At 44.6% G+C, this 24200-nt stretch overlaps 2 protein-coding genes and 1 non-coding gene across 5 annotated transcripts in view; 1 reads left to right on the top strand and 2 right to left on the bottom strand.

The window, feature by feature from the left end:
• The window catches only part of TECPR2 (tectonin beta-propeller repeat containing 2), a 97933-nt gene extending 82093 nt beyond the window's left edge, over window positions 1–15840 (bottom strand). For all 3 annotated transcript variants that reach the window (XM_029236568.1, XM_029236569.1, XM_029236570.1), the window contains exons 1-2: window positions 15737–15840; window positions 923–1211 (exon numbers count right to left, since the gene is read on the bottom strand). In XM_029236568.1, coding sequence (XP_029092401.1) covers window positions 923–1141 — 219 coding nt within the window. In that variant the 5' untranslated portion in view covers window positions 1142–1211; window positions 15737–15840. The remainder of the gene's footprint in view (window positions 1–922; window positions 1212–15736) is intronic.
• The window catches only part of CINP (cyclin dependent kinase 2 interacting protein), a 15434-nt gene continuing 6095 nt past the window's right edge, over window positions 14862–24200 (top strand). The window contains exons 1-5 of the mRNA XM_029237169.1: window positions 14862–14867; window positions 15423–15859; window positions 15922–15998; window positions 19282–19450; window positions 22715–22844. Of these exons, the coding sequence (XP_029093002.1) occupies window positions 14862–14867; window positions 15423–15859; window positions 15922–15998; window positions 19282–19450; window positions 22715–22844 (819 nt within the window). The remainder of the gene's footprint in view (window positions 14868–15422; window positions 15860–15921; window positions 15999–19281; window positions 19451–22714; window positions 22845–24200) is intronic.
• Window positions 21852–21967, bottom strand: LOC114905424. The gene has a single exon (XR_003796250.1). It is a non-coding gene; the product is annotated as a U5 spliceosomal RNA (small nuclear RNA).

Genomic DNA, 24200 nt, shown 5'->3' with positions numbered 1-24200 from the left:
GAGTCTCTCACAAAACCTGAGCACTCATAAATCACAGATATCAACTCAGCGGGTGAATTCAGTCCACCTCCCCAATAACTACAATACACAGAGATGCCTGAGCCAACCAACACAGAACAGAGGTCGGTCAGGACCCCAGTGGCAGTGTTCTACAGAAGTGACCTCAGTTAAGATGTACGTGTTCTGGCAGCTAGCCAACATTGATCCTGATCCTTTTTTCACAATAATTTCACCAGAATAGCTAGTGATTATTTGAGTAAGTCAGGTAAGGTATTTTGAGAAACAAAACACTTAGAAAACACTTAGAGGGACTTCCCTGGTGGTCCAGTGGCTAAGAGTCCACGCTCCCACTGTAGGGGGACCAGGTTCGATCCCTGGTCGATGAACTAAGATCCTGTATATCGCATGGTGCAGCCAAAAAAAAAAAAAAACCAAAAGAAAACACTTAGAAAAACATGCCTACTTTCAAAGTTTTCTATTAAGTGTTAAACACTATAATGTTCTCTTTTAAAGTAACTCTGGATTTTTGGAGGCAGGAAAAAAAGTTAAAACATCAACATTTTTAGCTGTACTCCACCTCAATTAAAAATGGTCGGGGCTTCCGTGGTGGCGCAGTGGTTGAGAGTCCACCTGCCGATGCAGGGGGCACGAGGTCGTGACCCAGTCCGGGAAGATCCCACATGCCGCGGAGCGGCTGGGCCCGTGAGCCATGGCCACTGAGCCTGCGCTCCACAAAGGGAGAGCCCACAGCAGTGAGAGGCCCGCGTACGGCAAAAAAAAAGGTCATAAAGTATTGTTTGGGAAGGGCACTCAGGCCATATTCTAGCAAATCAGAAGTAAATTACCCCATCCTGGAACTCACAAGCATGTTAAACATTAGCCTGGGCTCACACATGCTCAGGTGAGGACAAGCAAGACTCACCTCAAAGTTGTACTTCTTCATCTGGTTCAAGTGCCGGCAGTACAGGTAGAGCATGCCAATGCTACTGCCCACGGCAATGTAGTCCCCGTTGGCGTCCAGGGCCGTGAGGTAGACCACTATGGAGCGGAACCCCTTCTGGATCTTTGTGGGAATGGCATTGAGGAGATAGTACAAAGGGCAGAACTCTCTGAATGTAACAGACTCTGATACGGATGCCATGGCCAACGTTTCCACAGATGATCTTCAAGCAGGACAGGAATTTTAACTGGCATCTAGGGAAACCTGGGGGCTGAAGAACAAGGCATTATAATGCTTTCAACATCTAGTCATGCAAAGAGAAGTCAGGTATAATAGTGGGAATGAGGAACTTTCAGGTGGGTATGAATTATAGTCAGAGCTGAATTAAACAGAGAAAGTAACCAAGTGCCATTAAGATCACTTTTGAGCATTTTAATTCAAAACTCACTTCAATATGTGCTGGCCCCTGTAATTTATATTGTGATAAATGCTATGGAGGGGAAGGGGTGGAAAAAATATTAAAAACAGTTCTTAATCTCAAGTAGCTTATGATCTAGTTAGGGAGGCAAAAGAAACTGTGAACAGACATAAAACCAGATGTGATTAGGTGCTAATCTGTGGGTCTCAATGAGAAGAGGGAGAGAGCAGTGTGGACTAGAGAGTGGAGAAAGCTTCACCGGAAACATCCAAAATTCTGAAGCCCACCAGGAAGGACAGAATGTGGAGAAGAGGAATTCCCTGGCAATCTGCACTTCCACTGCACGGTGCACGGATTTGATCCCTGGTCAGGGAACTACAATCCCGCAAGCTGCATGGCCAAAAAAAAAAGTGTGTGGAAAAAAAACAGTAAAGACACTGTACTAGAAGAACAGTGGACCAATCCAGACGTAGGAATAAGCTCACTGTGTCGAGGTGGTGGAGAAACATGTCCCCCGGCTGGATAGCTACAGCGTCCACAGCACTCAGAACATCAGCTACACAACACCTTCTATCTGTTCTGCACTGACACCCACACCTCTTGAAAATTTGGATTCAAAGCTTCCCTCAATAAAGGGAAGTGTGTTATATATCATCACACAGCGTGTTATACTTTATGAAGTGTTCATTCACCCATTTAATCCTTACCCTACAAACTTTTACATGGTTTTGGAAGTCCCAGCCACGGCAATCAGAGAAGAAAAAGAAATAAAAGGAATACGAATTGGAAAAGAAGTAAAACTGTCACTGTCTGCAGATGACATGAGACTATACATAGAAAATCCTAAAGATGACACCAGAAAACTACTAGAACTAATCAATGAATTTGGTAAGGTTGCAGGATACAAAATTAATGCTCAGAAATCTCTTTCATTCCTATGCACTAACAATGAAAGATCAGAAAGAGAAATTGAGGGAAGAATCCCATTTACCATCACAACAAAAAGAATAATATACCTGGGAATAAACCTACCTAAGGAGACAAAAGACCTGTACTCAGAAAACTATAAAACATTGATGAAAGAAATCAAAGATGACGTAAACAGATGGAGAAATACACCACGCTCTTGGATTGGAAGAATCAATATTGTGATAACGACTATACTACCCAAAGCAATCTACAGATTCAGTGCAATCCCTATCAAATTACCAATGGCATTCTTCACAGAATTAGAACAAAAAATTTTACCATTTGTATGGAAACAAAAAAGACCCCGAAGAGCAAAGCAATCTTGAGAAAGAAACGCAGAGCTGGAGGAATCAGGCTCTCCAACTTCAAACTATACTACAAAGCTACAGTAATCAGGACAAGTATGGTACTGGCACAAAAACAGAAATATTGATCAATGGTACAGGATAGAAAGCCCAGAGATAAACCCACGAACATATGGTCACCTAATTTAGGACAAAGGAGGCAAGAACATACAGTGGAGAAAAGACAGCCTCTTCAATAAGTGGTGCTGGGAAAACTGCACAGCTACATGTAAAAGAATGAAATTAGAACACTACCTAACACCACACACAAAAATAAACTCCAAATGGATTAAAGACCTAAATGTAAGACCAGACACTATAAAACTCTTAGAGGAAAACATAGGAAAAACACACTTTGACATAAACCACCGCAAGATCTTTTTTGACCCACCTCCTAGAGTAAAGGAAATAAAAACAAAAATAAACAAATGAAATGGGACTTAATTAAATTTAAAAGCTTTTGCCCAGCAAAGGAAACCATAAACAAGACGAAAAGAAAACCCTCAGAATGGGAGAAAATATTTGCAAACAAAGGAACAGACAAAGGATTAATCTCCAAAATAGACAAACAGCTCATGGAGCTCAATATCAAAAAATCAACCAACCCAATTGAAAAATGGGCAGAACTAAACAGACATCTCTCCAAGGAGGACATACAGATGGCCAAGGGGCACATGAAAGGATGCCCAACGTCACTAATTATTAGTGAAATGCAAATCAAAACTACAATGAGGGGACTTCCCTGGTGGCACAGTGGCTAAGAATCCACCTGCCAATGCAGGGGACACAGGCTCGATCCCTGTCCTGGAAGATCCCACATGCCACGGAGCAACTAAGCCCATGTGCTTAGTTGAGCACTGCACTCTAGAGCCCACGCACCACAACTACTGAAGCCTGCACGCCCTAGAGCCCACGCACTGCAACTACTGTGCCGGTATGCCTTGAGCCCATGCTCCACAGCAAGAGAAACCACTGCGATGAGAAGCCTGCGCACCACAACAAAGAGTAGCCCCCACTCAGCAACTAGAGAAAGCCCATTTGCAGCAACGAAGACCCAACTCAGCCAAAAATCCCAAACAAACAAAAAACAACTACAATGAGGTATCACCTCACACCGGTCAGAATGGCCGTCATCAAAAAACCTACAGGGCTTCCCTAGTGGCACAGTGGTTAAGAGTCCGCCTGCCAATGCAGGGGACACGGGTTCGATCCTTGGTCCAGGAAGATCTCACATGCTGCAGAGCAACTAAGCCCATGCGCCACAACTACTGAGCCTGCGCTTTAGAGCCTGCAAGCCACAACTACTGAAGCCCGCGCACCTAGAGCCCATGCTCCACAAGAGAAGCCACCACAACGAGAAGCCCGTGCACCGCAACAAAGAGCAGCCCCGCTCGCCGCAACGAGAGAAAGCCCGTGGGCAGCAGCAAAGACCCAACTCAGCCAAAAATAAATAAATAAAGTAAATAAATTTATTTTTTAAAAGTCTACAAACAATAAATGCTGGAGAGGGTGTGGAGCAAAGGGAACCCTCTTGCACTGTTGGCGGGAATGTAAATTGATACAGCCACTGTGGAGAACAGTATGGAGATTCCCTAAAAAACTAGAAATAGAACTGCCATATGACCCAGCAATCCCACTACTGGGCATATACCCTGAGGAAACCATAACTCAAAAGGACACACGTACCCCAACTGGTTCATTGCAGCACTGTTTACAATAGCCAGGATATGGAAACAACCTAAATGTCCAAAGACAGATGAATGAATAAAGAAGATGTGGTACATACATACAATGGAATATCACTCAGCCATAAAAAGGAATGAAGTTGGGTCATTTGTAGAGATGTGGACGGACCTAGAGTCTGTTATACAGAGTGAAGTAAGCCAGAAAGAGAAAAACAAATATTGTTTATTAACACATATATGTGGACTCTAGAAAAATGGTACAGATGAACCTATTTGCAGGGCAGGAACAGAGACGCAGAGAATGGACATGTGGACACAGGAGGGGAAGGGGTGGGTGGGATGAACTGGGAGGTTAGAATCGACATAAATACACTAACAAGCATAAAACAGACAGCTAGTGGGAACTTGCCATAAAGCACAGGAAGCTCAGCTCGGTGCTCTGTGATGACCTAGATGGGTGGGAGGGAGGTCCAAGAGGGAGGGGATACGTGTATACATACAGCTGATTCACTTCATCGTACAGCAAAAACTAACACAACGTTGTAAAGCAATTATATTCTAATAAAAAAAAAACAACTTTTACATAAGCTACTGAGGGCCAGAGGGTCACAAGACTTGCTCAAGACCACACGGGCAAGACCTGAATCTAGGCCGTTGCCCTTCAAGTCCTCAGCCCTTTCCAAAGGACTCTCTATCACATCCCCACCCCCTGCTTCTCTTTCTCCACACATCCTCTTCCTCTCCTGTTGATGGCCATCTCTGCCTGGTCCCCTCCACCACTGGTCTGTAAGCCCAAGAGCAGAGGCCACATCCACCTCATTTACCCCTCTAGCCCCTGGAACCTAGAAAAGGGTCAGGCACATTGGAGGCACTAAGTATTAATTAATTTTTTATAAATTTATTTATGTATTTTCGGCTGCATTGGGGCTTCGTTGCTGTGCGCGGTCTTTCTCAAACTGCGGCAAGCAGGGGCTACTCTCCATTGCAGTGTGCGGGCTTCTCACTGCGGTGGCTTCTTTTGTTGTGAAGCACGGGCTCTAGGTGTGCGGGCTTCAGTAGTTGCAATGTGCGGGCTCAGTAGTTGTGGCTCGCAGGTTCTAGAGCACAGGCTCAGCAGCTGTGGCGCATGGGATGGGCCTAGTTGCTCCACAGCATGTGGAATCCTACCGGACCAGGGCTCGAACCCGTGTCCCCTACATTGGCAGGCGGACTCTCAACCACTGCGCCACCAGGGAAGTCCCACACTAAGTATTCATTGAATAAATGAATGAGTTATAAAAAAGGAAAATCTGCAAGGAAGGAGTGAGTTCAAGAATGGAAAAGAAACGAAATTTCATCTTTTCTCCAATATGGCCCCAGTTCAATGCTGGAATAAACATCCTCTAGGTCATTTTCAGACTCCTATTTCATTTGACAGTCATGATAGACGAAACACACAGTGAAGCAGGCAGGGTAGCTCACAAACACCTTTCCTAGAGGTAAGTAAACAGTAGTAAGTCCCTCTGCGATGGTTAAGAACATTAATATACCCTCTTTTAGCAGAAATTGAAGCTCTGGGAGGTTCAGAAATTTGCCCAGGGTCATATAATTTTAAGTGAAATTTTGACAGTGAATGTTGATCCTGTCCATACAGCAGCATACTTCATAAATTTACAACTTTGTAAGGTCAAGACTGCCTTGGCTAAAAGATATCCATGCTCCCCAATCTTTGGTTTGTACAAGTACTCCAGAGAGGTGGGCAAAACCCACATGACCCCGAAATCAAATGAAAATGAAACGGCTATCAGGCAAACACAAGCGAGGACAGCCACAATCAGACACCTTGGGAAAGCACGTAGATCATTTTAAGGAGGACACTAAAGCCAAAATAACAATGAAAGTAGCAACAGTGGTAACAGTAAACACTATTACTTAACGGAAACTGTTTTAGCACACGAGCTCATTAAATCCTCACAAAAAACCTCAGGAGGTTGGCACCACTGTTATCTCCACTTTACAGGCGAGAAATGTTCTCATTTCAACAGCTCCTCTCCACCTTCAAGCAGAAGGGCATCACAGGAGCAGGAAAAGATGTATTTCCTTGATGGGTGTGTGCACACAAACACTGATGTGCCATAATTTACGTGATGTTTTTAAAATAAAATTTTATTTTTATAAAAGTTATAAATGTTCGCTATCAAAAACGTAGCAATATAGAAAAGTACAAAGAATGAAATAAATGCCACTCATAACCCCATCGTAGAGACATGTTACATATATAGATAGGATATAGCTACATGTGTGTAAACACACACAGGGTTTTTCACTTAATAAATCATGAGCATTTGCCATGTCATTAAATACTTCCCTAGAATAAGACTTTTAGTGACCATATAAAAAAACTGCAGAGAACACGCTACAGTCATAAACCAAGATTTTCTCAAAGTGTTTTAATTTCCACTTTAGCTGATGAGATCTCCTAGGAAGCAAGCAGAGGTACGAAGCACTTCACAAATGTCAGCAGATATTAATTCCTCCTTTAAAAGTCTTTTTCCTCAAAGTAGCCCTGTCAAATTATGACATTTAGATTTCAAAAACTCATTCCCTTGAACTGATACTATTCACTGAGAGCTCCATAATCTCTACACAGAAGGGGCTTTGAGGTTGCAGTCTGGTTAGAAGGGGGCAGAGGACTTGCCTTGAAACTGCACTTGTAAAGCAGGCACACTAGTCTCACTTAGAAAATATGTTTATTTGAGGTGGCGTAGGCAGTATTAGAGGATAATATGGAAGGTCAGAGTCTCTGGAACCATCTCCTTGGCACAATCAGTGATCATACAATCAAAAGCAATTTCAAATGTGTAAGAAGGGAGTGCAGGACTCACTGGCCAAACTCCATTAAAAACTATCATAATTCTGTAGCAGGTAACAGACAGCATAATCAAATTTTGGATCAAAATTATTTAAGCTGAAACCCTAGCATTCATCCATGATTTCTCCCTCTCCCTCACCCCTACAGTAATCCCTCACCTTGTTCCATCAGCTCTATGTCCTAACCTACCTCACAGCTGGCCCCTTCTCACCAACTCTGTGGCCATGCCTGAGACAAATCCAGTACACCTCTCACGTGGACCACGGCATTGTTCTTGTAACAACTGCTCTCCTGCTTCTACACCTGTCCCTGGAATCCGGATTCATACAGAGCAGTCAGAATAAGCTCTCTGACTTCAACAAAATTAAAAACTTTTGTGCTCTGAAGGACATCATCAAGGAAAGTAAAAAGACAACCCACAGAATGAGAGAAAATACTTGTTAATCATACATCTGACAAAGGACTTGTATCCAGAATATATGAGAAATGCTTAAAACTTAATAATTAAAAGGGTTTTTTTTGTTGGTGGTGGTTTTTTGTGTTTTTTTTTGCGGTACGCGGGCCTCTCACTGTTGTGGCCTCTCCCGTTGCGGAGCACAGGCTCTGGACACGCAGGCTCAGCGGCCATGGCTCATGGGCCCAGCCGCTCCGCGGCATGTGGGATCTTCCCAGACCGGGGCACGAACCCATGTCCCCTGCATCGGCAGGCGGACTCTCAACCACTGCGCCACCAGGGAAGCCCAAAAGGTAATTTTTAAGTGGGCAGCAGATCTGAATAGACATTTCTCCCTGGAAGACATACAAATGGCCAATAAGCACATGAAAAGATGCTCAATATCATTAATCATCAGGGAAAATGCAAAACAAAACCACGAGATATCACTTCACACTCACTAGGATGGCTATAATCAAAAAGACAGATAAGTGTTAACAAGGATGTGGAGAAACACATACATTGTTGGAACATTGCTGGAACCCTCATTCATTGTTGCTAGAAAATAAAATGTGGCAGTCACTGGCAGTTCCTCAAAAGGTTAAACATACAGTTACCATATGACCCAGCAATTCTACTCCTAGTTATATACCTAAGAGAAATGAAAACGTATGTCTACACAAAGACTTGTATACAGAATTTCATATTACTATTCATAAAAGCCAAAAAGTAAAACAACCCAACTGTCCATCAACTGATGAATGGATAAACAAATCATTGTATATCCATGTAACTGACTATTATTCAGCAATAAAAAGGAATGAAGTACTGATATATGCTACAATATGATGAACCTTGAAAACATTATGCTAAGTGAAAGAAGCCAGACACGAACGACCACACATTTGCAGGATTCCATTTATATGAAATAGCAAATGGCCAGAATAAGCAAATCTACAGACAGAAAGCACAGCAATGACTGCCTGAAGCCGAGAGAAGAGAGTGGGGGTGGGCATGACTGCTAAAGGACATGGTGTTTCTTTTTAGGGTGGTATGTCCTAAAACTGATTGTTGCATAACTCTGTGAATATACTAAACAACACTGAATTGTACACCTTGAATGGTTAATATATATGGTATGTGAAATCTCAATGAAGCTATTACCCCAAAAAAACACACCAAAAAAACCCCAAAAAACAAAACAAACAAAAAAAAGAAGAATCAGCTCTCCAACATGCATTCATGACAAAAACTTCAGTAAACCAGAAACAGAGGGGAACTTCCTCAACCTGATAAGGAATATCTACACAAAAAACCTAACAACTAACATTACACTTAATGTTGAGAAACCCAGAGCTTCCCCAACTGGGCTTCCCTGGTGGCGCAGTGGTTAAGAATCCACCTGCCAATGCAGGGGACACGGGTTCAAGCCTTGGTCCAGGAAGATCCCACATGCCGCAGAGCAACTAAGCCCGTGCGCCAAAACTGCTGAGCCTGCGCTCTAGAGCCCATGTGCCACAAATACTGAAGCCCATGCGCCTAGAACCCGTGCTCCGCAACGAGAAGGCACCGCAATGAGAAGCCCGCACACCGAAACGAAGAGTAGCCCCCGCTCAACGCAACTAGAGAAAGCCCGCGCGCAGCAACGAAGACCCAATGCAGCCAAAAATAAAAAATAAATAAGTAAATAAATTAAAAAAAAAAGCTTCCCCAACTGAGATCAGGTACAAAGCAAGGATGTCCCCCTCTCACCACTCCTTTTCAACATTTACTGGAAGTTCCAGCTAATGCAATAAGACAAGGAAATAAAAGGTATACAGATTGGGAAGGAAGAAATAAAACTATGTTTGTGGATGACATGTTCATCTATGTGGAAAATCTGAAAGACTCAATAAAAGAACTCCTGAAACTAATAGGCAATTATAGCAAGGTTTCAGGATACAAGATTAATATACAAAAGTCAATCACTTCCCTATATACCAGCTATGAACAAGTGGAATTTTAAATTAAAAACACAGTATCATTTACATTTGCATCCCCCCCAAACAAAACACTTAGGTATAAATCTAACAAAATATGTAAAGAGTTATACAAGGAAAAGTATAAAATTCACATGAACAAAATCAAAGAACAACTAAATAAATAGAGAGATATCCCATGTTCACAGATAAGAAAATTCAATATTGTTAAGATGTCAATTCTTCCCAACTGAATGTACAGATTCAGTGTAATCCCAATAAGTTATTTTGTGGATACCAACAAAATAATTCTCAAGTTTGTATAGAAAGACAAAAGACCCAAAATAGCCAACACAATACTGAAGGAGAAAAAGTTAGAGGACTGATACTACCCAACTGCAAAACTTATTATAAAGCATCAGTTATCAAGACAGTGGTACTGGCAAAAGAACAAATGGATCAACAGAACAGAAGAGAAAGCCCAGATATAGGCCCACATAAATACAGCCAGCTGATCTCTGACAATGGAGCAAAGGCAATACAATGGAGCAAAGACAGCCTTTGCAACAAATGGTGCTAGAACAACTGGACATCCACATGTAAAAAAGTGAATATAGGCATAGACTTTTCACAAAAATTAACTCAAAATGGATCACAGGGGCTTCCCTGGTGGCACAGTGGTTAAGAATCCACCAGCCAATGCAGGGGACATGGGCTCCATCCCTAGTCCGGGAAGATCCCACATGCCACGGAGTAACTAAGCCCGTGAGCCACAACTACTGAAGCCCGCGTGCCTAGAGCCCGTCCTCCACAACAAGAGAAGCCACCACAATGAGAAGCCCAAGCGCTGCAATGAAGAGTAGGCCCCACTCGGAAACTAGAGAAAGCCCGCGCGCAGCAACGAAGACCAAACGCAGCCCCCCAGAAAGGATCACAGACCTAAATGTACAGCACAAAAGCTATAAAACTTCTAGAAGGCAATACAGGAGAAAACCTAGATGACCTTGGGTATGGTGATGACATTTTAAATAATATCACCAAAGGCATGACCCACGAAAGAAGTAACCGATAAGCTAGACTTCATTAAAATTTAAAACTTCTGCTTTACAAAAGACAATGTCAAATGAAGGAGAAGCCAAGCCACAGATTAGGAGAAAAACTGCAAAACGTACCTATCTGATAAAGGGCTGTTATCCAAAATATACAAAGAACTTTAAAAACTCAACAACCCAATTAACATACAGGCCAGGGCTTCCCTGGTGGTGGTGCAGTGGTTGAGAGTCCACCTGCTGATGCAGGGGACACGGGTTCGTGCCCCAGTCCAGGAAGATCCCACATGCCGCGGAGTGGCTAGGCCCATGAGCCATGGCCGCTAAGCCTGCGCGTCCGGAGCCTGTGCTCCGCAACGGGAGAGGCCACAACAGTGAGAGGACCGCGTACTGCAAAAAAAAAAAAAAAAAAAAAAATACAGGCCAAAGATCTTAATAAACACCTCACCAAAGAAGACATACAGATGTCAAATAAGTCTATGAAAAGATGCTCCACATCATATATCAGGAGAATGCAAATTAAAACGAGATACCATCACACACCTAGTAGAATGGCCAAAATCTGGAACACTGACAACACCAAATGCTGGTGAGAATGTGGAGCAACAGGAACTCTCATTCATTGCTGGTGGGGATGCAAAATGGTACAGCCGCTTAGGAAGACAATTTGAAGGTTTGTTACAAAACTAAACATAATCTTACCATATGATCCAGCAGTTGCAGCCCTTGGTACTTATCTAAGGGAGTTCAAAACTTATGCCCACACAAAACCTTCACCAGAATGTTTACAACATCTTTATTCATAATTGTAAAAATCTGGAAGCAACTAGCACATTAGTAAGTGAATGAATAAATAAACTTTGGTACATCCAGGCACTAGAATATTATTCAGTACCACAAAGAAATGGGCTCTCAAACCATGAAAAGACACGGAGGAACTTGAAGGGCACATTACTAAGTGAAAGAAGGCAATCTGAAAAGGCTGCATGCTGTATAATTTCAACTCTGGAACCTTCTGGAAAAGGCAAAGCTATGGAGACAGTAAAAAGATCAGTGGTTGCCAGGGTTTGTGTGGGGGAGGGGAAGGGATAAGTAGGCAGAGCACAGAGGATTTTTAGGGCAATAAAAATACTGACACCATAAAGATGGATACGTGTCACTATACATTGGCCCAATCCTACAGAGCGCACACCACCAACCCTAAGGTGAACGATGGACTCTGGGTGATTACGCTGTATCACTGCAGGTTCATCAGTTGTAACAAACGCCCCACTCCGGTGGGAGATGCTGATAAAGGGGGAGGCTATGCACGCGGGTGGGGCAGGGAGCAAACGGGAAATCTCTGTAGCTTCCCCTCAGTTTTGCTGTGAACCTAAAACTGCTCTGAAAAAAAGTGTCTAAAAAAAAGAAGTTCTTTGAAAGAGAAATGGGTGGATCTCATACCACTCACCCTATTCAACATTCTACAGTGGTTCCCCAGTGCTCTGAGAATAAGCAAATACCCTTCTGTGGCCTACAGGCTGTGTGGTCTGACCCCTTCCTGGCTCCCCCATCACATCTCCACCTCTCTCCACTCATCCCCCAAGCTCTAGCTCCACTGGTCCAATCTGCCCTCCTCAGGCTTCAGAACTGACTACTCCCCCTACGATCGTTCATCTCTCTCCACACACCAGGCTTCAGAAAGGCCTTCCCTGATCAGATCACTCACAGTATCCATCAGTCCCCTCCTCCTTCTAACATATCATCTTGTTTATGTCCTTCATAATTCTCATCACAACCTTTAATTACTTTATTTGATAAACAGTTTAATGATCATCTCTCTCATGAGAATGTAAGCAACATAAACCCTCTCTTGTTTACCAATGAAAAGCCTCGTACGTTAACAATATCTTTGGCACGGAGTAGATGTTCAGTAAAGATTTGTTGAATGAATAAGTAAAATGTTAACTTCAGGTCTTACTGCAAAAGAATATTCTCAATCCAATCTTTAAAATCAGTAATGCTTCCCTGGTTCTGAATATTTCCATTAAAAATATAAAACATCAAAACATTCTTCTTTGAGGCAGGATAATTCTCTCCCCCATTAACACCACAATCCCATACACCTGGAAGGTGGGAGCTGACCTTCACGCTGACTGATAGCACCCAAATGCCTGATGGGCAGTTTTTAAAAACTGGAGCTAGGACTAATAACACATAGTCTAAATCATCCACTTAGTACAACGATCGGAAGTTGCCAGAGCACCCTGACAGCTCTAATGGTTTAAGGGTTCTCTCCAAAATCTCTAGGAAGTGACAGTTAGTCACTCCCTGTTGCAGGGTCTTTTTTTTTTTTTTAACATCTTTATTGGAGTATAATTGCTTTACAATGGTGTTTTAGTTTCTGCTGTACAACAAAGTGAATCAGCTATACATATACGTATGTCCCCATACCTCCTCCCTCTTGCGTCTCCCTCCCATACAGTCTATTTTTAAAGTCTGGCTACAACATCCACTGTTCTTTTAAATGTTAAAATCTTATGGCTGAACATAATGAGATGGAGGCAGTCATTTATCTTCCAGATGAGGTTTTGTCACTTTTCTGATCCCAAGCCCGCTGGCTAGCCAGTGCTCAGAATCTAAAGCCTGATGACAGTATGAAGCTGAGCAGTTCAACAAACCGGTCCGCATCCAGCTTCATCTCAGGCCACTCTTCCATCCACATACTCCACACTGCAGCCACAGTGAGCTTCCCACCACAGTCCCTGAACACACCATGACCTGTGTGTCTTTGCAAAGTCCCTTTCATTCCTTCCCCGTCCCCCATACACATCTTGTAAGAACAAGTTCTCCACAGGAAGCCTTCAGCCTCCCTCTTTCACAGAACGCTATGAGGGCAGTTATCACAGGGCACCATCATGATTTGTTCTCTATCTTCCTCAATGGCTTCTTTCTAGTCTTCATCTACATCCTGTTCATCCACAAATTTGCAGCGCTTCAAAAGACCAATAGGGAGTGTGGTACAATCAACGCTCAACACATATCTGCTGAATTAATCTCCTTCAAAACACTGAGCCAGAATTCCCCAAGTCTGACAGAACGAAACAGAAAGCCACTCTACCTCAGTTACGTCCATGATTATGCAAAAATTCACTGGTCTCTTATGTCTGGATCCAAAGAATACGTTCATTTAAAATTGACACACACTTGCAACAACAGCTCACTTCCACCTCAGCAGTTCACAGAGCCATCAACTACTCCCTCTGGATTCTATCAAGCTCCTTGAGCTCCACTATATCTAGAAATCTCTCCATCCTTGACTCCGAAGCTTGTCTTCATTATGTAACTGTTTCCTCATCTGTTCTTCACTTATTCTAAGTTTAATCAACTGCTCTGCCTGACGCCTGTTTCCTTCCCTTTTTCCTCATGAAGTTCCAGGAGCCATTTTGCTCAAACTACATAGAAGCTAATATGAAATGAGACCTTCCTCAAACTTGAAGTGTAATTTCTCTAAGAGAAAACTGAAAACAAATCCAGTAGGAGCCAATCTTCTATTGAAAAAGACAATGTGACAACAAAATAACTTAAACCTAACAAAAGCTACTTACTAGTCACTCCTTCAGAAGAGGACTTTCCTTATCCCACCACCAGTCTCCAAGCCAGTCCTGAAAACTCAAATAGAGCATCCCCTGTATCTATGTCTGCTGGTTCTCAAGTCTGAAAGTTCCCTGAGGGCAGGGACTGGGTCTGTCTGGTCCACCACAGCATCCCTAGAAGTTGGTATGTGGCTGGCATACAACAGGCCCCAAATAACGATCTGCTGAATGAACCAACAAGAGATGTTGTGAAAAAAAAAAAGCAAGGTCAGAACTTTGTCAAGGTACATTGTAGCTGGGTGAGAGAAAGTACAAAATCCCTTGCAGCTCCCTGCAGGAGTCACTGGTGACCACAAGGGCTACAGTGGCTTTATTCCCAGATTGTGCCCATGCTGGGATCTGGGTTTGGGGATTTCCAGAACTCCTTTCCTTAAAGTTCTTAAGACCTTGGCTACAAGGAGGAAGTTAACCCCAAGGGCAACTGATCACTCCAGCAGATAAGGCAAAGGTGCATCCATGCTGGTGCCCCACGTTCTGCCTACAAATGTTAACAGAAGCAACAGAACAGAATAAAATTCCTGAATCTCAGCGACAAAGTGAGGAAGAACAAAGGGAAGGGAAGAGAAAAGGAAGTAGGGTATGTGGGTAAGGAGAGCAGGGGCTAGCCTTTATTGAAATGGACCGCGTGCCAGGCACGGTGCTGAGCAATTCACACGCACTGACCCATTTAATCCTTCCACCAAGCCAGAGCTAGAAACTATTACCATCCCTACTTTACTGATAATGAACCTGAAGTTTAGTGAGACATCACTTGCCCTGAGCACACAGCTAGGAAGGGGCAGCGCTGTGAGCCGGGTCTGACTCGAGGGTACCCCACTCTTCAACCTGCACTCACTATTCTGCCTCTGAGGCCTTAAGGCAGGACTGGGAGACGAGTCGTTCATTTATCCATTTAACGAACACTTACTGAGCACCTACTGGGTACATGCCAAGGCGTGGTGCCAGGCGCTGGTGGGCGGATGAAGGGACGGGGACTGAGAGGGGGAACTGAGAGGGTCGGGGGATAAGACGCAGCGTCAATCGTTAGACCACGGAGCTCGGCGCCTCGGGCCCGCGGCGCAAAGGGGATGCCAGGGTGCGGCACAGGGGAGGGAAAGCGCGGAAGGGGAGGGCGAGCGAGCCGGGTCGCGTGGGGCGCAGGGCCCGCGGGAGGCGTCGGCCGACCCGCGGCGCCCAGGAGAGGTGGGCGACGACCACTCCCTCGGCGGACTGACAGCTTCTGCCAGGCTGGCAGCCCGGCGCTTCGAGTGCCACGGCATTCGGCCTCGGCCGTCCGGCACGGGCGAGACGGAGTCCGGGAAACGGAGGGAAACAGGCAATGAGACCCTGAGGCGAGGGAGAGTGGCCCAGGGGCTGCGTGAGCGGCGGCGGGAAGGCCGAGGGAGGGGCGCGGGGCCGGGCGGTGGGGCGGGCGGTGGGGCGGGCGGCGTCGCGGGCGGCGTCGCGGGACTCACCTCCCGCTGCAGCCCCTCCGGACTCTTGGGCCCGGCCGGGCCGGAGGAGGCCGGGATGAACTCCGAGCCGCGGGGACTGCCGGGAGCCCGTTCCCTGGGCAACGGGGCCGGCACCGACGAGCGGCAGCTGGCTCCGCCGGCGGCTAGAGCGGCAGAGCCTCAGGAGGCGGTGGGCGGGACGGAAGTGACGTAGACGGACTTCCGGCGTGCGTAGGCGGGGCTCCGGGTCTCTTTCCTGGGATCTCTGCAGCCAGCATGGAAGGTGCGTGAGAAGGGCAAGTTCCCCCAGGCAGGGAGGGTACCATTGTTATAGTTTGATCTTCGGGCTGAATGGCGGTCCGTCCCTTGCCCCAGCCCAGCCCGCTGGCCCCGATCAGGCTCTGCGGTCGGCCCGGGATTCAGTTTTGCCGAGCCTCGATTTTTTCATGTGTAGAACGAGATGATGCAAAGGAGTGTTAGCAGATCCTGACACTCAAATTGTAATTGTCGTTATAAATTAGCACCAGCGGAGCACTTTCCCTGAACTCCCCTCAGAATTCCCGGCTACAGAGCTTTCTGCTTGTAATAAAAGCTATCATTCAGCGAGCGCTCACTGTGCGCCAAGTCGTGTTCTAAGTACTTTCAGTGGATCAGATCGTTTGAGGCGCACAGCGATCCCATGAAGTAACGTCAACAGGTGGGGAGTCGAGGCTCGGAGGGGATAAGTAACGTAGTCACTATACTACTGCCCTGCCCTGTGATTGATAACTGATCTTTCCCAGCTAGACTGTGAGTTTCTTGAAGTCAGAATATTGGTTTTGGTTCCTAAATATGTGCTGGGTATGGGTCAGACACGATGAATCACACGTGGTCCTCGCCCGCAAGGAGCCCCTACTGGGGGAGGGAAACCCTTAGAAGATTATAGTACAGGTGGTAAGAGCTTTTCTTCCGTTTAACACATTCTAGTCAGCACCTACTAGGTGCTGAGATTATGAGAGGGACCAAGACAGTCTTAGTCCCTACTCTGGTGGAACTTAACAGTCTATCAAGGAATGTACTAGACATTAAACACGCAAATACACTACACTGGTGAGTGTCATGAATGAAGCTGAATGAAGTACAGCGTGTTCCAGATATATAGTGCAGTGAGTCCTTACCCAACCTGTGGATCTAGGAGGACTTCTTTGTGGAAGTGACTTTCTAAAAACCTACATCAGATCATGTCACTTCCCAACTCAAAGCTTACTGCTTGCTTTCCATTGACTTGGAATAAACCCAAACTTATTATCTTGGACTATAAGTTTCTAGCTGTCTGACTGTCTCCTCTCTCTCCATTTCATTCTAGCCACACTGGTCTTGTTCTTTTTTCACACTCACCAAGCTCATTCTCACCTTAGGGCCTCTGCTGTTGACTTCTCATCATTCAGGTTTCAGCCTAAATGACAACGTCTCAGGGGTTCACGCTAACACAAGACCCTGTTTTATTTTGTGGCACTTATGATCTAAACTGACAATCATCTAATTGTCTGTTATCCACGTCATCTTTGGAAAGTAAGTTCCATGAAAATGGTCCTGGTCTATCTAATTTAGTCACTTCAGCCCCCACAGCTGGCATAATGTAGGCACTTGGCGAATATTGGTTAGCTGTATAAGTAAAGAGTGAATGAAAAATCAATATGATATTTAAAAGTGGAGCTCCTAGGTAACCTAAGGATGGGGGCTGGTTGTCAGGGGAACCAACCATGTGATTAGAGAGTTGGAACTTTCAGTCCTACCCCACCAAAGCCCCATCTCCAACAAGACAAGAGAGGCTGGAGGTTAAATCAGTCACCAATGGTCAGTCATTTAATCAATCCTGCCCATGTAATGAAGCCTCCATAAAAAAACAAAAGCAAAGGGTTGTGAGAGCTTCTAGGTTGGTGAACAGGTGGAGACGCAGGGAGAGTGGCACTTGGAGAGAGCTTGTCAGCTCTGTACCCCTGCCCACGTACGTTACCCTATGCATCTCTTCCATCTGGCTCTTTCTAGTAATCTAGTAAGTAAAATGTTTTCCTGAGTTTTCTGTGAGCCACTCTAGCAAATTAATCAAACCCTAGGGAGGGGGGTCTTTGGAACCTCCGACCTATAGCTGGTAGGTCAGGAGCACAGGTGACAACCTGGACTTGAGACAGGTGTCTAAAGTGGAGGCGGGGGAGGAGTCTTACAGGACTGAGTCATTAACTTGTGGAATCTGATGCCGTCTCCAGATAGATAGCGTCAGAATTGAATTTACTGCTTGGTGGTAGTGGGAAAAACACGTTGGAGATGCCCTTATGGTAATACATCCTATGCTGGATATTTGCCATGTGCCAGGCCCTCACACCCTCACAGCTTTACATATATGTATATGTTTTATTTGGGGGTTTTTTGGCCGCGCTGTGTGGCGTGTGGGATCTTAGTTTCCCGACCAAGGATCGAACCCGCGCCCCCTGCAGTGGAAGCGTGGAGTCCTAACCACTGAACTGCCAAGGAACTCCTAGGTTCATATATATTATCTGATCTTCACATCAACTCTTTGTAGTAGATATATTTTATCCCCATTTTACAGATAGGCACTTTGAGGCTCTGAGAGGTTAACTAACTTAACCCAAGATTGTACAACTGGCAGTGACAGAGCTGGGATTCAAACCCAGTCATTCTGGTCTTCAGAGTCTAGACTCCAAACTATACTGCCATTGGTTGTCCTGGATTCCTTAAGGGGCCTCTCTCAGAATTTGGACCTTATCCTGTGGGCCATGAGACGCCTTTGAAGGATTCTAAGTAGAGAAGAAGAGAGGGCACAGGAGGGCTGGGAGGGCCCAAAGAGCCTGAGTGGTCTGGGTGTTGCTTCCCACAGGAGCTGGGATCTGGGTGAATCCTGGGGTATGGGCAGCATTAGCCCGAGGAAGGAAAGAGCTTTCTAGCAGAGAGAACTGCACATGCAAAGGACTTTTCAAGAGCTGCCAGTAGTTGACTTTAGCTAGAGATAGAGGGGCTTCAAGGTCGGGGTTGAGGTGAGTGTTGAGGCAGAGAAGTAGCCAGGTCCTGAAGGACTTTGGACCTCCTCCTGCATTCCTAGCGTGGAGATCATCACCGCATCTCTGGGGTTCAGCTTGTCAGTGTGTTGGAGTGATGAACTCTGGTGACCCACAAAGCTCTGAGCAAACGTCAGGTATCAAAGTTCCAGAGACTGGAGAACGGGCGCGGTAAGGCAGGGGCATCGGAGCCTCGCGGCGGAAAGTCACAGTTCCACCTCCTTCCCAACCTTTGAAAGTGGTCAGAGTGTTCGGGGTAAAACTTTGTGGAGCCGTTAAGCTTCGAGAGGATTTGTATATCTGGTGAGACCTAAAAAACGTAAAAGCAATTCTGTTTCGTCTTGTTGCAGGGACTTTCACATTCACCCACGCGTCTTCGTTTCCACTACGTGTTTTGTTCAGTGGATGTAGTGTTGCCAATAGTTTTACTGTTGCAAATTAGAACAGTTTGGGTTTTCCCCCCAACCGCGATCACGAATTTCATAATATTATGTTTCTTTTGCTCCCTATCAGCAAAGACTCTTGGAAGTGCAACGCCCAGGAAACCTGTCTTATCTGTCAGTGCAAGGAAAATTAAGGACAATGCAGCCGATTGGCATAATTTAATCCTGAAATGGGAAACCCTCAATGATGGAGGTTTTGCAACTGCAAATAATATTGCCAACCTGAAAATCAGTTTATTGTAAGTACCTACAAAGTGTGCTCTGTATGCTTCACCCTTAATGATTGGGCAGAAATTTCATGGCAGTCTTTTAGAATCGGAAGGGTAGTCTCTAGGAACATGGATAAATTATATAAAGCAAAAAAAGCAAGTGATAAAATAGTGCATGCAACTATGAACTGTGTATGTACATTTTAAATGCAAAATTATACTACAAATTGTTCATGGTTACATCTGTATATAAAATTATAAAAATGGATTGGAAGGATACAGACTCAATTCATGACACTGGTATCTTCTAGGAAGAAGTATCACTTCATAATGCTGCATTTTATTTCTGTGGTATTGTGATTTATAGTAAAAAATACATATGTTTCGTCTTTGTCCCTTCCTGACACACGGCTCTTAAAACCCTTATAATATCCTTAGGGATGTGAGCAATGGGAGAATCTTTAGTTATGCTGAGATTTGTTCTTTCGTTCTCCAGTTCCTGGACTAGCTCCAGAGTGGTAAAGGGGAAAGGAGTCTCCTGTTATCATAACAAACCCCTTTCTACCACACCTGAGTTCGTGTTAATGAGGGGGCTTCTGGAAAACCCTAAGGAGGGAGGCAGTAACCACGTGACTAGAGTTGGCCCTATCAGCCCCACCCCCTTACCTCACCTCTAGGGAGGTGAGAAGGGCTAGAAGTTGAATTAATCACCGATGGCCAATCACTTAATCAATCATGCCTTCATAACGAAGCCTCCGTAAAAACCTAAAAGGACGGGGGTTTGGAGAGCTTCTGGGTTGGGGAACCAGAACGCTTCCATGTGCCTGAAGGGAAATGTACCCCAGACTCCTCAGGGACAGAAGCTCCTTTGCTCAACCTTCCAGACCTTGCTTGAGTACCTCTTGTCTACAGGTATATGAATAAAGGATACGAATAAAGGATATTGGTATCCTTTAATATCCTTTGTAATAAACCAGTAGTCTAGAAAGTAAACTGTTTTCCTGAGTCCTGTGAGCTGGTCTAGCAAATTAATTGAACCCAAGGAGGGGGTCGTGGGAACTTCCAATTGACAGCTGCTCCGTCCTAAGCACAGGTAACAACCTGAACTTGTGATTGGTGTCTGAAGTTAAGACGGGAGCAGTCTTGTGGGACAGAGCCCTTAACCTGTGGGATCTGATGCTGTCTCTGATAGATAGTATCAGGATTGAGTTACACTGTAAGACACCCAGCTGGTGTCTGGAGAACCTGAGAATTGCTTGGTGTGGAGAAGCGCCCCCCTCCCTTTGATGACCAGGTGTCAGAAGTAGAGAGGGGTATTCAGAGCAGAGGAGACACACAAGAGCATGTTTTCCCTTAGCAAGTTCTTCTAAAAAGACAAAGGAGTACAGATTGCCAACAAACACATGAAAGGATGCTCAACATCATCAATCATTAGAGAAATGCAAATCAAAACTACAATGAGATATCATCTCACACCGGTCAGAATGGCCATCATCAAAAAATCTAGAAACAATAAATGCTGGAGAGGGTGTGGAGAAAAAGGAACGCTCTTGCACTGTTGGCAGGAATGTAAATTGATACAGCCACTATGGAGAACAGTATGGAGCTTCCTTAAAAAACTAGAAAGAGAATTACCATACGACCCAGGAATCCCACTACTGGGCATACACCCTGAGAAAACCATAATTCAAAAAGAGTCATGTACCAAGATGTTCATTGCAGCTCTGTTTACAATAGCCAGGACATGGAAGCAACCTAGGTGTCCATCAACAGATGAATGGATAAAGAAGATGTGGCACATATATACAATGGAATATTACTCAGCCATAAAAAGAAACGAAATTGAGTTAATTGTAGTGAGGTGGATGGACCTAGAGACTGTCATACAGAGTGAAGTAAGTCAGAAAGAGAAAGACAAATACCGTATGCTAACACATACATGGAATCTAAGAAAAAAAAATGTCATGAAGAGCCTAGGGGTAGGACGGGAATAAAGACACAGACCTACTAGAGCATGGACTTGAGGATATGGGGAGGGGGAAGGGTAAGCTGTGACAAAGTGAGAGAGTGGCGTGGACATATATACACTACCAAACGTAGGGTGGATAGCTAGTGGGAAGCAGCCGCATGGCACAGGGAGATCAGCAAGGTGGTTTGTGACCACCTAGAGGGGTGGGATAGGGAGGGTGGGAGGGAGGGAGACGCAAGAGGGAAGAGATATGGGAACATATGTATATGTATAACTGATTCACTTTGTTGTAAAGCAGAAACTAACACACCATTGTAAAGCAATTATACTCCAATAAAGATGTTAAAAAAAAAAAGACAGGGGTTATGGAAAAAAACTGTTGACAGTTGCCAATTCTAATTGGAAGATTTGCTTTACTGTTCTTGCACTTTCCTATATATATGTTTTTGGTTTTTTTTAATCAGCTTTGCTTATGCAAGACCTCAAAAAATTTAAGCAAGACTCAAGCTTGTTCCTACCCACGAGAATCTTTAGTAAAATGCGAAAGATTTATATGATCTGAAGAGAAACATGAGTATGGATCTATATATGTGTAGTTTTAATTTCTCAAAGTTGTAATTATATATTTGTATATCTTTGTCTACTGGCCAGAGTCTAGAGTCTTAACTTTCTGGCCTGGGCCTCTGGCTCTTTCCAGTTCTTTCAAACATATCATACACGTCGGCCCTCTGCCGCCTTTTCCTGCTTAGCAAGTTCTATGAAACAGTTCTTACCTTACTGCATAAGATGCTCTCTGATATTTTCTATTCTAATGTTTAATTTTTTTCCTTAAACTTCTTTATTTTTTTTGGCCATGCTGCACGGCATGTGGGATCTTAGTTCCCCAACCAGGGATCCAACCCTTGTCCCCTGCAGTGGAAGCGCAGAGTTTTAACCACTGAACCACCAGGGAAGTCCCTAATTTTGTTCCTTAATTGTTGATTGTGGCCCCACTAGATTTATTTCAGGTGCTGTGGGTCACAGCCTTCCGTTTACAAAACGCATTCCTAGCTGGTGGACTCTGAGGAAATGATCCGTGTCTTACCCCCTGAGGATGCCACAGGGCTGGATTGAATTGACTTGTTCTAGGGCAGAATTGAGTAGCGGATGGACATATTCGTTGTGTATATAAATAACATGTAAACGTGATGACGTGAAATGACGCCAATGGAAAAAGTCGATGATGACGTCAGTACATGGATATTGAGTTTTCGAGGGTTCATCACAACGAAATGAAGCGAGCCTGTGGAGTGTATTTTGTTCCCACTCTTTTCCATCTTGTCCAGGAGCAAAGACACGATAGGATTAGAGAGCAGCAGCCTGGCTTCTGATGAAAATGCAGAAAAGGAGCACCCAGAATACAGCAGGGAGCTCGAGATGCTGTGCGAGGGGCTGCAGACCACCCTGGATGCTTTGGTAAGGTGCAGGGATCCTCGGGTGTCGCGTTTGCACAAGCACCTTGCAGCATTCCACGTGGTTGGTCGTGCTTTCCTTCACCAAGCTTTCGTTTTTCCTTCCTCAACCTCCTCCATTGGTCTCTCTCGCTCCACGTGTCCCATAAATCTTGTTTCCCAAGAGGCTGTCCTAGACCTTGGTTCTTCTGGTTCTGCACGTTGCCAGGGCAATTTCACCCACTCCCAGGCTCCACAGGAAGTGTGTCAGGCTTTGGGGACCCTGCAGGCACTCTGACCTCTACTCATCGACAGTACAGAGGCGAGTGGGTGCGGCTGTGTTCCCATAAAACTCTATTTATGGATGCTGAACTTTGCATTTCAGATAATTTTCACGTGTCACAAAATATTCTGCTTTTGATTTTTTTTTTCCAACCACTTAAAAATGTAAAACCCATTCTTAGCTCAAGGGACACACAGAAATAGGCTTTAAGCTGGATTGGGCCTGTGAGCCTTGATCTCGCACATAAGAGATGCTCTTATATGTTTGTTTAAAGTCTGGATGCCAGTACCCACCATGCTGGCCACCACATGTGCACGAAACACCTCATCTCAACCAGACACAGGGATAAGGTTTTGCACATCTTTGAACTAACTAACTAAAGCTTCCCACAAACATAGAAAGTCTGTATAGTTTAACGTTTCTTGATGGAAATGTTTCTAATGTTTTACATGCTTCCTTGCCTTTTTAAACAGAATATGTCAAATATAATTGTATTTCTTCAAGATACCACTTATTCAAAGTTAGGGTGCCACATATTATGAGGCAGACTATAGGTTTAAGAGTTTTTCAGGAAAGAAGCACTGCCCTTTTAAACATCACATCCATTGTAAGATGTAATGGTTTCTGAAACATTAAAATGAGAAAAATAAATAGTACATTGAGAACATTTTGGTGATTTAGCCTTTTCTTTGCTTGAAATGCAATATTGTCTTCAAGATATCTTGCCCTGTATGGGGCTATTTGTCTCCTCTAAATAAATGATTAGGTTTTTGTAGTTGTCCCGTCTGTTTTGTGATGCTGCCTGTGGATTGTGCTGTGATAAGAAACACTTGCCCCCCCTGCCCAGGCTCTCCACCTGGTGCTCAAGCAGGAACAAGACAGGCCTGGGTCATCAGTCACTTTGTTTTAAGCCCCACTCACAGGAAGGCTGGAGGATAAGGTGTGTGAGCTTGGTGTTTTCCTTGTTTTATCTCCAGGTTCACAGCTGTGTCTCCAGTAGTTGAGTTCTAGACCTAGACTTCTGGACCAGTAGAGAATTAACACAGGCAGAGTAATCAATCGAAATTTCCAGAATAACCCAATTGAAAACTGACCACA

The sequence above is a fragment of the Monodon monoceros genome, unplaced genomic scaffold (genome assembly GCF_005190385.1).
Source record: "Monodon monoceros isolate NGI ecotype Baffin Bay Population unplaced genomic scaffold, NGI_Narwhal_1 Super_Scaffold_21, whole genome shotgun sequence".
In the NCBI taxonomy this organism is placed as follows: domain Eukaryota; kingdom Metazoa; phylum Chordata; class Mammalia; order Artiodactyla; family Monodontidae; genus Monodon; species Monodon monoceros.
This window is presented reverse-complemented; position numbering and strand designations above follow the sequence as displayed.